This window comes from Triticum urartu, chromosome 1 (assembly GCF_003073215.2).
Source record: "Triticum urartu cultivar G1812 chromosome 1, Tu2.1, whole genome shotgun sequence".
Classification (NCBI taxonomy): Eukaryota; Viridiplantae; Streptophyta; class Magnoliopsida; order Poales; family Poaceae; genus Triticum; species Triticum urartu.
In genome coordinates, this window is record NC_053022.1 from 247,875,604 (window position 1) to 247,888,255 (window position 12,652).

Here is a 12,652-nt window from a genome sequence, read left to right on the forward strand (position 1 = left end):
ATCTCCCTTAGGAACGATATTATGAATTTTAAGCAACTTGATCATGAACATGTTGCACAATCTTAGGAGAGGATGAAATTGATGATACATAATTGCCCTGCTCATGGTTTGAATTTGTGGATGATTATACAAAAAAATTATGCCGGATTGAATTTTGCTTCTAGAAATCTTTTAGATTCAGCCGCGGGAGGTACTTTTATGGAAATTACTTTAGGAGAAGCAACTAAACTTCTAGATAATATTATGGTTAGTTATTCTCAATGGCATACTGAAAGATCTTCCACTGGTAAAAAGATGCATGCAATTGAAGAGATTAATGTTTTCAGTGGAAACATGGATGAACTTATGAAATTATTTGCTATAAAGAGTGCTTCTATTGATCCTAATGATATGCCTTTGTCCACTTTGATTGAGAATAATAATGAATCTATGGATGTGAAGTTTGTTGGTAGGAACAATTTTGGTAACAACACATATAGAGGTAATTTTAATCCTAGGCCGTTTCCTAGTAATTCCTATAATAATTATGGTAATTGCTACAACAATTCTCATGGAAATTATAATAATATGCCCTCTGATCTCGATAGTAGTATTAAAGAATTTATAAGTTCGCAAAAGAATTTCAATGTTGTGCTTGAAGAAAAATTGCTTAAGTTTGATGATTTGACTAGGAACGTGGATAGAATTTCTCTTGAGGTTGATTCTTTGAAACTTAGATCTATTCCACCCAAGCATGATATTAATGAGTCTCTTAAAGCTATGAGAATTTCCATTGATGAGTGTAAAGAAAGAACCGCTAAGATGCATGCTAAGCGAGATTGGTTTGTAAAAGTCTGTTCTTCTAGTTTTTGTGAAAATAATGATGAAGATCTTGAAGTGATTGATGTGACTCCTATTGAATCTGTGTTTTCCAATATAAATCTTGATAAAGATGGAACTGGAGATGAGTCAACTTTAGTTAGAAGGAGTCCCAATGATTCGGAGTTTATAGATCTTGATGCAAAAATTGATAAAAGTGGGATTGGAGAGGTCAAAACTTTAAGTAGCAATGAACCCACTCTTTTGGATTTCAAGGAATTTAATTATCATAATTTTTCTTTAATAGATTGTGTTTCCTTGTTGCAATCCATGTTGAATTATCCTCATGCTTATAATAAAAATAAAGCTTTTACTAAACATATTGGAAATTGAATTGGAAGTTTCTATTCCAAGAAAACTTTATGATGAGTGGGAACCTACTATTAAGATTAAGATTAAAGATTATGAGTGCCATGCCTTGTGTGATTTGGGTACTAGTGTTTCCACGATTCCAAAAACTTTATGTGATGTGTTAGGTTTCCGTGAATTTGATGATTGTTCTTTAAATTTGCATCTTGTGGATTCCACTATTAAGAAACCTATGGGAAGGATTAATGATGTTCTTATTGTTGCAAATAGGAATTATGTGCCCGTAGATTTCATTGTTCTTGATATAGATTGCAATCCAACATGTCCTATTATTCTTGGTAGACCTTTCCTTGGAACAATTGGTGCAATTATTGATATGAAAGAAGGAAACATTAGATTTCAATTTCCGTTAAGGAAGGGCATGGAACAGTTTCCTAGAAAGAAAATTAAGTTTCCATATGAATCTATTATGAGAGCTACTTATGGATTGCATAGCAAAGATGACAATACCTAGATCTATGTTTTTATGCCTAGCTAAGGGCGTTAAACAATAGCGCTTGTTGCGAGGCAACCCAATTTTATTTTTGTTCTTGCTTTTTTGGTACTGTTTTACCATAAATAATTCATCTAGCCTCTCGTTAGGTGTATTTTTGTGTTTCAATTAGTGTTTGTGCCAAGTAAGACCTTTGGGATAGCTTACGGTGATAGTTGATTTGATCTTGCTAAAAAACAGAAACTTTTGCGCTCAGGGAAACAATTCTCATTTTTAGCAGAAGCGTGATAAAATACTCATTTGTTTTGAAGAAGATTAATATACAAATTTCCTTGGTTGTCCTAATTTTTTAGAAATTTTGGAGTTACAGAAGTATTCGAGAGTCACAGATTTGTACAGACTGTTCTGTTTTTGACAGATTCTGTTTTCTTTGTGTTGTTTGCTTATTTTGATTAATCTATGGGTAGTATAGGAGGGTTTGAACCACGGAGAAGTTGGAATACAGTATATATTACACCAATCCTATATACTTAAGAAGTTCACCCCCACTACTTGATTTATCTCAACATGCAACATAGCCACGTCAGCATCCAATCACAAGCATCCACGTCACCCCTAAACAGTCCCACGGAGCCCACCTCCTGAGGTTATTTCTTATTTTTCCTGTAAAGAAAAAAACAAAATCCCCCCAGCGGCCAAGCCCCACACCTCTGATCCGCTCCGGATCATCCTGACGGCGGCGGCGGCGCTCTTGATGCGGCCCGGCCATCACGGCGGCAGCGCTCCGGCGCGACCCGACCATCCCATCGCGCGCCCCAGTTCTTGCAGAGCACCTCCTCATCCCCTTCCCCCGCTCCAGATCCTCCTCACGGCGGCGGCGCTCCGGACGCGGACACGGCCACCCCATCGCCCGCCGCAGTTGATTCGACCATCGCTGTCGCCACCTCCTCCCCTCGCCTCCTCTCCGCCGTCGCCATGGCCGTTGCCCCCGAGCAGCACCTGTCCGACGGAGCATCCCCGAGCAGCGCATGTCTAATGGCTCGAGAAGGAGTACTCCCATCTACCACCAGTCCCTCCCCCGCCCTCCTGCCGCCGCCATGGCCATGGCCTGACGGGAGCTCGCCTTCCCCGCCATGGCCAAGTGGCCAACCTCCGGTGAAGAAGCTCGTCGTGCCTACCAACGCCCCAGTTCCGGTGAGCATGTCTTCCCCTTATTGTAGATTGGGATTGGGCTAGTTTGTTGTTCATCTGATGTCTATGATTTTTAGTGCTTCCATTCACTTCCCAGGTGGGTTGCTCCGAGTTGCTTAGTAGCTTACCTTCAATCGTTGGGTCAACGCATCTGCAGATGAAGGTACCATCCTACTGTTGTTTTTTTCGTTTGCTGACTCCAACCTACATAGCCCACTACTTCAAACCATTTGCAGCCCAATGCTCCAAATGGCCCACACTAAAAATAAGAAAAAACCATTCTACACTAAAAATAAGAAGAAAAAACATTCTGTTGTAGGTAATTGATGGTTGACGCTCCACTTCCTCTCCCCACGATCTGCACAAGAAACTGAAGAAATTGATGATTGATGCTTCACTTACTCTCCCCACGATCTGCAGAAGAAATTGAAGAAATCCCCTTTAAAGTCTGCCCCACCTCAGCTCATCCTTTTCACATCATCTTCCAGCATGGGTGGACGTCTCCCATAGCGTGTTCATAGTGCTTCCGTTGGTGAGAAACTCTCTCCTCTCTCCATGCCATTCCCTCTTGACATATTGCTGACTGAGTCACAAATTTGGACTTTCCAGGTGCTGCTCACTTCAATCATCTTGGTTATTCTTCCCCTGCTGCATGCCCACGTGCCTCACGTTTACAGCTCCTACTGGTATACAATGTTCCCACCCAGTGCTACTCCTAAAATTTGGTATCTTTCCCTATTCTGGATTTTCATTTATATGCAATTTTTTAACTTGATTCAATGCATAGCCTTGCATTTTAATTCCTTGTCTATTATGGATTTTAGTTTGCTTCATCCAAGTAGTTTGCTTCACTCAAATCTGAATTAAGTTTTGCTTGATTCAACATGTACCCTTACATTTAAATTCTCATGTGGAACAATTAAACAAAAGTGTCTTCCATTTTGCCCTGCATTCAACTATTCCCGTTCCCGTGGGTTTCTTAGGGTTGTCGACATGGATAGCGCAGAAAGTTCTTCGTGTTATTCAGGTGGGCATGGGGTTGGTCATACACGAGGAGTTCCACGTGGATGTGGTCGTGGACGTGACGTGGACGGGCACGCCGTCCATCAGTACCTGATTCCACTCCTCGATCAAACTCACATGTTGCCACCGAGAACCGTCGTAGGCGTTTGGATGTAATCACTAGAAACAGGAGCCGAGGAAATGAAGCATCGACCACATCGATGTCAGACACACATAATCAGATATTTGCCCATAAACATAAGCTTTTGCCTAAATTAATCCATGTTCATGTGTCCAAGTTCAGTGATCATTTACGTTTACAAAAAAACCCTCTCTTTGTGCCTCATCTTTCAGGAACTATATTTGAACCCTTAACGCTTGGAGGTCCCCAGTGTTCTTGCCAACATTGTGGTGCTCTCTTTTGGTATGACGAGCGTGTACGCAGAGAAAGGCATACTCAAAATCCAGCATATAATTTGTGCTGCAAAGGAGGAAAAGTTTCCCTCCAGCCATATGATCCTCCTCCTCATCCTCTATTGGATTTACTCACTTCATAGAATAGTTCACTCTCAAGCCACTTCTTTCATCATATTCGTCAGTACAATATCATGTTTGCCATGACTTCAATGGGAGCTAAAATTGATGAGTCCATAAATGATGGCCGAGGCCCATACATTTTCAAGATCAGTGGCCAAGTCTGCCACCATGTTTGTTCAATGAGACCATCTAGAGGACAGAGACCAGAATATGCACAATTATACATATTTGATACAGAGTGTGAGGTTTCAAATAGAATAAATGTTGCCTCATCTTCGCGCACCGGTTCATCTTCGCGCACCACTTCATCTTCGCGCATTACTTCATCTACACGCACTTTGCTCCAAGCTAATGAAGGCATTATTCAGTCCCTCATAACAATGTTGAACACACATAATCCCATTGTGAAACTATTTAGAACAACAAGTCAAAGATTACATGGCAATGATTCTGACCATTTATACATCAGAATATATGACAAACCTGATGCCCATGGAGATATCTATAGTGCTCCAGTTGCATCCGAAGTTGTTGGATTAGTGGTTGGAGATTTAGGGTCTTCTAATGTTGGACGAGACATTATGATGGAAGATCATTCATCAGGCTTACAACAGATCAATGAAAAACACTGCAAGTTTATGTCCATGCAATATCCTCTTTTATTTCCATATGGTGAGGATGGTTATCATAATGAGCTTATGTGCCTTCCAGTGTCAAATGCATCAAATCAATGCCAAAAAGTCACAATGCTAGAATACTATGCATATAGGTTACATGATAGGCCAAATGACTTCAACACTCCATTACAATGCAAAAGGTTAACATAGGCTTACTTTGTGGATGGCTATTGTTCTGTTGAAACCTTTCGTATTGCATTCTACCGCAAGCCTAGCTTTCAACAGAAATACATATCATCATCATTCAGTTGTTTAGCAGATTCTGTGTCAAAGGGTATTACACCAGGTTCTTCTATTGGCCAAAGGATTATATTACCTTCCTCATTTACTGGAGGCCCTCGCTACTTATACCAAAACTACCAAGACTCCATTGCTATTTGTAGAAAATATGGTTGCCCAGATCTGTTTGTCACGTTCACATCAAATGCTGCTTGGCCTAAAATTACAGAGGCTCTATCATCCATTCCTGGTCAAGAACCATCTGACCGTCCAGATATTGTCAACCGGGTATTCAAAATGAATCTTAATATTCTAATGGATGATCTTAAAAAGAAACAATTCTTTGGACCCATAAACGCAGGTAATAAGTGTTCTCTTAAACTTATATTCCCTTCTCTGACATAGTTTTCTTCCGGTTATTAAACATGTTTTACATTCCTGTAGTTATCTACACAGTTGAATTCCAGAAACGCGGACTCCTACATGTTCATATAATTATATGGTTAGCCAAAGAAGCACCTTTAGATGCACAGAAGATAGATTCCTATATTTCTGCTCAGTTGCCAGATCCTGTAAAAGATCCAATAGGATATGAGGTTGTTTCTTCTTTTATGGTGCATGGCCCTTGCGGCCCTCTCGGCCAGTCGTCACCATGTATGTCAGAAGGAAAATGCACCAAATTTTACCCAAAGGAGTTCTGTGAGCAAACAACTGTACGGGGGAATGGTTTCACAGAATATGCCCGACCAAATAATGGAATAACAGCTAGGAAAAATAATGTTGACATTGACAATAGATTCATTGTTCCTCACAATGTGGACCTGGTGGTTAAGTACCAAGCTCACATAAATGTAGAGAAGGTTAACCATGATGGTATGCACAAATATCTTTTCAAGTATGTCACAAAAGGATTCGATTGTGCTAGAATTGGCCTCCACGGCAAGTCTTCAACATCAGCCTCATCAACTAAAACCATTAATGAAATTGATAATTATTTAGAGTGTCGTTGTGTGACACCAAATGATGTTGCTTGGCGGTTGCAGCAATATGATGTTCACCATACAGACCCTTCCATAGAAAGGCTCCCTGTTCATCTTCCTCTTGAGAACAATGTAATTTATTCGGAAGATGATAATCTGGAACAAGTTATTGAAGACCCCAAAAATGTGACCACTAAACTCACTGCATGGTTAGATGCTAATATGCAACACCCTGAAGCTCGACAATACACGTACATAGAATTTCCAGAATATTGGACATGGCACCATCAAGGGAAATACTGGGATCATTGTCGAGGTCCTCAAAAAACAATTGGCCGAGTGGCACATGTCAACCCTTCACAAGGAGAGCCTTTCTATTTGCGAATGTTGCTGAACATTCGTAAAGGTCCAACCTCCTTCGCTGATATCAGGACTATATCAGGCCAAGAATATCCTACATTTCATTCAGCATGTGAAGCTTTAGGACTCCTAGGTTATGACCAAGAGTGGTCCAATGCATTAAAAGATGCATCTCAGTGGGCATCACCATTCCAATTATGTCAGCTTTTTGTTACCCTTTTGCTTTTTTGCAATGTAACAAATCCTATCAAGCTTTTTGAGGAGCATGCATCAATGATGTCTGAAGATATAGCACATCGGTTGAATCTTCATCCTTCTCAGTTGAGCAGTTCATCACTAGATTCGTACGTGGCATCCTGTGTTCTCATTGAGCTGGATAAATTGCTGAAGGATTCCGGATATTGCTTATCACATTTTAGTTTGCCACTGCCAGATGATATAGGAAATGCTTCTGCACAAAATAGGCTTTTGCTGGATGAGCTTACCTATGACATTCCAAACATGACATCCACTTTGAATGATAATATTCCGAAGCTAAACAACAACCAGAAGGATGTATTTCATGCTATCTATAATTCTGCCATAAATAATGAAGGTAGAACATTCTTTGTTTATGCATGTGGAGGGACTGGTAAAACTTTCTTATGGACTACTTTACTTTATTCTTTGCGGAGTCAAGGGAAAATTGCATTGGCAGTAGCATCCTCGGGAATTGCTTCTCTATTGCTCCTGGGAGGTCGAACACCACACTCCCGTTTTAAAATTCCTTTGGAAATTTCAGAGAATTCAATGTGTACCATAAAGAAAAATACACACCTGGCAGAACTTATTCAAAATACATCTCTTATAGTTTGGGATGAAGCACCAATGAATCATAGATATTGTTTTGAAGCACTAGACTGCACTCTCAGAGATATAATGTCAGATACTAGACCCTAATGCCGAAGACATGTAGTTTGGAGGTATCACTGTAGTTCTTGGTGGGGATTTTCGGCAAACACTACCAGTGATAAAAAATGCAACCAAGCAACAGATTTTGAAATCTTGCATTGTTAACTCTTATTTGTGGAACAAGTGCACACTTCTACAGTTGAATGAAAATATGAGGCTCACCTCAGGGTGTGTGTCCATCTCCAGGAAAGAAGAACTACAGAATTTTGCTGACTGGCTCTTATGAATTGGAAATGGCACTGGGCCTTTTGTTCCTGTTCCAAATGAACCCAATAGCATATTTATACAGATCCCCCAGTATCTCCTTTTGTCCCCAGATTCTAGAAATATAGATGGATTGATACCATTTGTCTACAACTCAGGCTGTGAGTCAACTAACATTACATCATATTTGTGTGATCGTGCAATTCTTGCACCTACGAATGATGTCGTTTCTAAAATAAATACAAGAATGATTTCTCGGCTAGCAACAAGTGAAATGTCATATTATAGTTCAGATTCAATTGATGATAGCTGTCCTAATCATTCTACTCTAGAAGCATTATATCCAACAGAGTTGCTAAACACCATTGACATACCTGGACTTCTAGATCATATACTGCATTTGAAAATTGGTGTTCCCATAATGCTACTACGTAATCTTGATCCATCAAGGGGGCTTTGTAATGGCACTAGACTCATTGTTACACAACTGACTGGTCGTGTCATTGAAGGAGAAATCATAACAGGGAATGCTATAGGTTCAAGAGTGTATATTCCTCGAATTGTCACTACTTCATCTCAGTCTAAGTGGCCTTTCAAATTGAGGCGTCGCCAGTTTCCTGTTCGCCTTTCATATGCTATGACAATAAACAAAAGTCAGGGGCAAACACTAAACCGAGTTGGTGTCTACTTGCCATCTAATGTCTTCTCACACGGTCAATTATATGTGGCATTTTCAAGAGTTACATCACCAGACGGCTTGCGAGTTTTCATTGAAAATAGCCTAGTTTCTTATGAGCATTGCACACATAATGTAGTATATGCCGAGGTAGTCAATCAAATTAATACATATAGAATCTAAAACAGCTAGGTATTTTATCCACTCAAATTTATGTTATGCCTGAAATTTCACAAGTATGTAATACATTTTTTCTGCATGCCATCATTTTTTCCTAACATTCTTATTCATTCAGATCCATCTCCCCTATGGAGTCAACTACGTAACTTAAAGATATTACAGTGGGACAACAAAACTGTAAGGTCTTTGCACAGGTAATAAGGCTTTGGGATGCTATAAATACGAATCCCAGATATGGAAATGCTTTGATCAGCATTGATGGCATTCTCTTGGATGAAGATGTACGTCCATTTTTATAGTTACCTATTTAACTTTATACAATAACATTGTTGTTCCAAATCATTTGATTACTTGAACTTTTGTAGAGATCCATGGCACACATTAGTGTGCCTAAAAAAATTGAAAAACAATTTCGTGGGTTGCTATCTCAAGGATCTTTCTATATTATTTCAAATGTTGCAGCTATCGATATCAGAAGCAAATCATATGTCTATCGCCATCAGAATTACATGCTGCAATTCAAAGAAGACACAAAGGTTCATCTGCTACATTCAAGAGGTGCAGATATACCTACACTTTTGTTCGACTTTTGCCCATTTGATCAGCTGCCACAAAAAGCAATTGATTCCAAGCCACTCCTAGGTAACATAATGTGCTTGACTTATCTATCTCTTAACCACTATACTTCAATGCATAACGACTTGCATACTTGAACCTTTTAGATGTGATAGGAGTAATATGTGATGTTGGTCCATATGACTATGCTAGCCAAACATCTCAGCACAAATTTCAGAAGATCGAAATTCGCAACCTAGAGTATGTCTTCATAGCTGCTCCTGTCATTCAATTTTTTTACCTTAATAACCTGTTCCCCTCAGAATGACTATACCTTAATTTTCTAGAGAACAAACACAAGAATTAGTTCTATGGGGCCAGCATGGAGAATCATTTGATGAAGAAACAGTACTTAAAAAATCTCAAGAAGGAATTATCATAGCCATTTTTGCTGGTGTAACTGCAACTCTACAAAGGTTTACAGGTAACTTACAAAAAAAACTTGCCCAAAAAAATAATAAACATATTTATTTAAACATCCTATTAACAACATAAGTTTATAGGTATGATACAAGGATCCTCAAGTTCTGCGACACAATTATATCTTGATCTTGATATACCTGAAGTTCAAAAGTACCGCACCAGGTTCTCTCTTTCTCACTCTTACACATACAGAATTTATGTTTAGCACTACAACAAACTAATATTTTATATGAAAAACATTTGAAGCTATCAATGGAAATGCCCAACTCTACAAAAGCATCTCCCTCAGGTCAAACAAGTATCTCCACTTGAAGTAGCAGGCAAACTATACACCATTGAAGAAATATCTAACCTTCCAACGTCATCTTTTCAGGTGAACACTTCCTCATGCAGTTCACTTTTTCCTGCCTCGCCATTTAAAATAAAATAGATTATTGATACTTCATCCTTTTTTGTGCCAGGGAGGAGCAACCTTCAGCATTATCGCAAAAGTAGCATCAATTATACCGTCAGTCAAATGGTACTACAAAGCATGCAAGCGTTGTGGAAAAGGATATAACAACATGACAGATACCCCAACATGTGGCTGCCAATTTCCAGTTCCATGCCCAATGTATTATATATCTTCTTAAAATCTAATAATTAAATAATTCCTTTTTTATCATGTCACTAACAACTATACCATGCTTCAGGTACAAACTTCCCCTTACACTAACAGATAACTCGGGAAGTTTGGATGCAACTGCTTTTGCTAGAGCAGCTGAAGACTTAGTTGAGCGTCATGCTGATCATGTTTCAATGAGTATGAAGATAGAAGCTATAGATCATGTGCTTACCCCGGATAAGGCCATTGGTAAAGAAAAGTTATTCTACATAGGAATGAACACTGATTCGTCTGCCAAGTACCCTATAAATTATGTCCTGAAAAAAAGTTTCTTTGTCAACAATACTGAATCAACACCTGTTCCACGTGCTCCAAAGGTAAGCACCTTCTTACAGATTCATTACCTTCATATATCATGGTTATTAACATAATGTGTGAAGCTTTTTTAGTCAGGCGAGGATACAACCACCAATGACAATACTCTTGCAACTCATAAGCCAATGTCTATCAGCATAAAGGAAAACGAAAATAGGTAATGCTTCATAAACTTGGATTTTAAACATCTCTCTTATTGCTTCTCCATTATATGACTTGTCACAATGATACTTTTATGTGAAAGTCCAAATGGAATTGAATGTTAGTCTTTTTCCCTTCTCAAATGCTTTCTCTTTTTTATATGCTGCTACATGTAATCTTTCATAAACCTCCATCTTATTGTATTCCTCTGATCAACACTACTTTACATCTATGATGTACATTACAATCAGGATCAATGCAAAAAGAAGAATTGATTTTACTGAGAGTGATGCCGACAAATCTAACAGGTATGAGAACACTCACAAAACCTTAGTGCACCATGGTTCTCCAATAACTACATAAGGCACATACAAACTTCCTGGTAGCAGTTAGAAGTAACCATTAACAACAAGTAAAGTACACAGTAATAGAAATCACATAAATCCATTGGCAGCACCTGAAGCATCACATTTCCTAATGTGGTGTTAGGCTTCATTTAACTCGCGTTTACATGTCACACTAATGGAGTTGTCAAGCTAAATCCTAGCTCTGTCTTCTAGAATTCTTTGCCTGCTCCATTTTAAAGTCTATAAGATTACCAAGCTTTTACCAACTAAATGTTAATTTCACAAAATCAATTCCGACTCACAATTATTTGTAGTCTCCTTACACAAAAATTACTGGTCATGCAAGTGAACACTAACTTATACATGCTATATTGTGCTCAATATTGGGAATATGATATATTCAGGATTACATCTCATCCATGGTATGTTTCCCAAATGGTAACTTATTTCAAGTACATGGGGGTTCTTGGGTTACATTTATATTCTCTTACCCAGTTCATTTTCTATTTTGATTCATGCTTTATTACTTTCAATATCTGATATAATAAATGGAACCAATTTTCTAAATGCAGCTCAAAGGAACCGGAAGAAAGTACTACGAAAAAGAACAAGCATGAGTATGTTGTGTTTCTCACACCCTTTATACAAATTTAGCCAACAATATGAGTTTCTTCCTACATATATTTGCAGTTGCCAAAAATCTCCATCAACAGGAATGTAGATACACTTCCAGAAAAACTACATCAACAGGAACAGCCAGAGTAGAGGAACATTTGGACGATTTAAGTACTTTACATTGACTATATAAACTTTCATTTTCTGATTTAAAAAACCAGTAATATATTGTGGTATTTACTTTTTTTTGACAATGCTTCATTTTCCAATATAGGCAGGACAACTTATACTCTGCTACAAATGAGAAATGAGGAATAACGTACATCGCCTACAACCAGAAATAACATAGTCCTTGTGTTCATACCACTTTGCTCAACTTCTATTGTAACCAAGGAACATTACAAATTTTGTTCAACTACCAACTTATCAGTGGTTCCAGTTTATGTTCTTTGTTGGACTTATGATCTCAATACAAACCTACAGTGTCTGTTCAAATATATTCATGAATGGATACAATTTATGTTCTTTGGTGCACTTATTATCTCGATAGAAACCTACAGTGTGTATTAAAGTAAATTCATGAGTGGATCAGTTTATGTTCTTTTTTGCAATTAGGATCTCAATACAAACCTACACTCTGCATTAAAATACATGAATGCTAATTTGATTTTTGCATTAACCATTACTTAAACATCTTTCGGTTAGACATTATTTCCTATGTGAGACACCTATATAAGACCCCCCCCCCCATAATATATTGTACTCGCCACAACTTCATCTTTCAAATCAGAAATTTTTGACTACCGGCACAAAAATGGACAGCCAACACGAAGGCAACAGGTACGACTACTGCATACAATGTTGTTTTCTACATCCCTATGCTTGCTGCAAATAA

General features: G+C 38.4%; 1 protein-coding gene and 3 long non-coding RNA genes across 4 annotated transcripts; 3 read left to right on the top strand and 1 right to left on the bottom strand.

Annotated features, from left to right (window-relative positions):
- Positions 1 to 2,802: 2,802 nt before the first annotated feature.
- LOC125528021 lies at positions 2,803 to 3,328 on the top strand. The gene is made up of 3 exons (XR_007292316.1): positions 2,803 to 2,854; positions 2,949 to 3,014; positions 3,171 to 3,328. It is a non-coding gene; the product is annotated as an uncharacterized LOC125528021 (long non-coding RNA).
- Positions 3,329 to 9,428: 6,100 nt separating this feature from the next.
- On the top strand, positions 9,429 to 9,790 carry LOC125528080. The gene is made up of 3 exons (XR_007292322.1): positions 9,429 to 9,453; positions 9,540 to 9,676; positions 9,756 to 9,790. It is a non-coding gene; the product is annotated as an uncharacterized LOC125528080 (long non-coding RNA).
- Positions 9,791 to 10,509: 719 nt separating this feature from the next.
- Positions 10,510 to 11,594, bottom strand: LOC125528252. Its single transcript, XR_007292361.1, has 3 exons — positions 11,253 to 11,594; positions 10,684 to 11,174; positions 10,510 to 10,596 (listed from the first exon to the last, which is right to left on the bottom strand). It is a non-coding gene; the product is annotated as an uncharacterized LOC125528252 (long non-coding RNA).
- On the top strand, positions 10,521 to 12,037 carry LOC125528149. Its single transcript, XM_048692689.1, has 4 exons — positions 10,521 to 10,656; positions 10,729 to 10,811; positions 11,047 to 11,103; positions 11,715 to 12,037. The coding sequence occupies exons 1-4, from the start codon at positions 10,555 to 10,557 to the stop codon at positions 11,794 to 11,796; spliced, it is 324 nt and encodes a 107-aa protein (XP_048548646.1). The 5' UTR covers positions 10,521 to 10,554; the 3' UTR covers positions 11,797 to 12,037.
- The last annotated feature ends 615 nt before the right edge of the window (positions 12,038 to 12,652 follow it).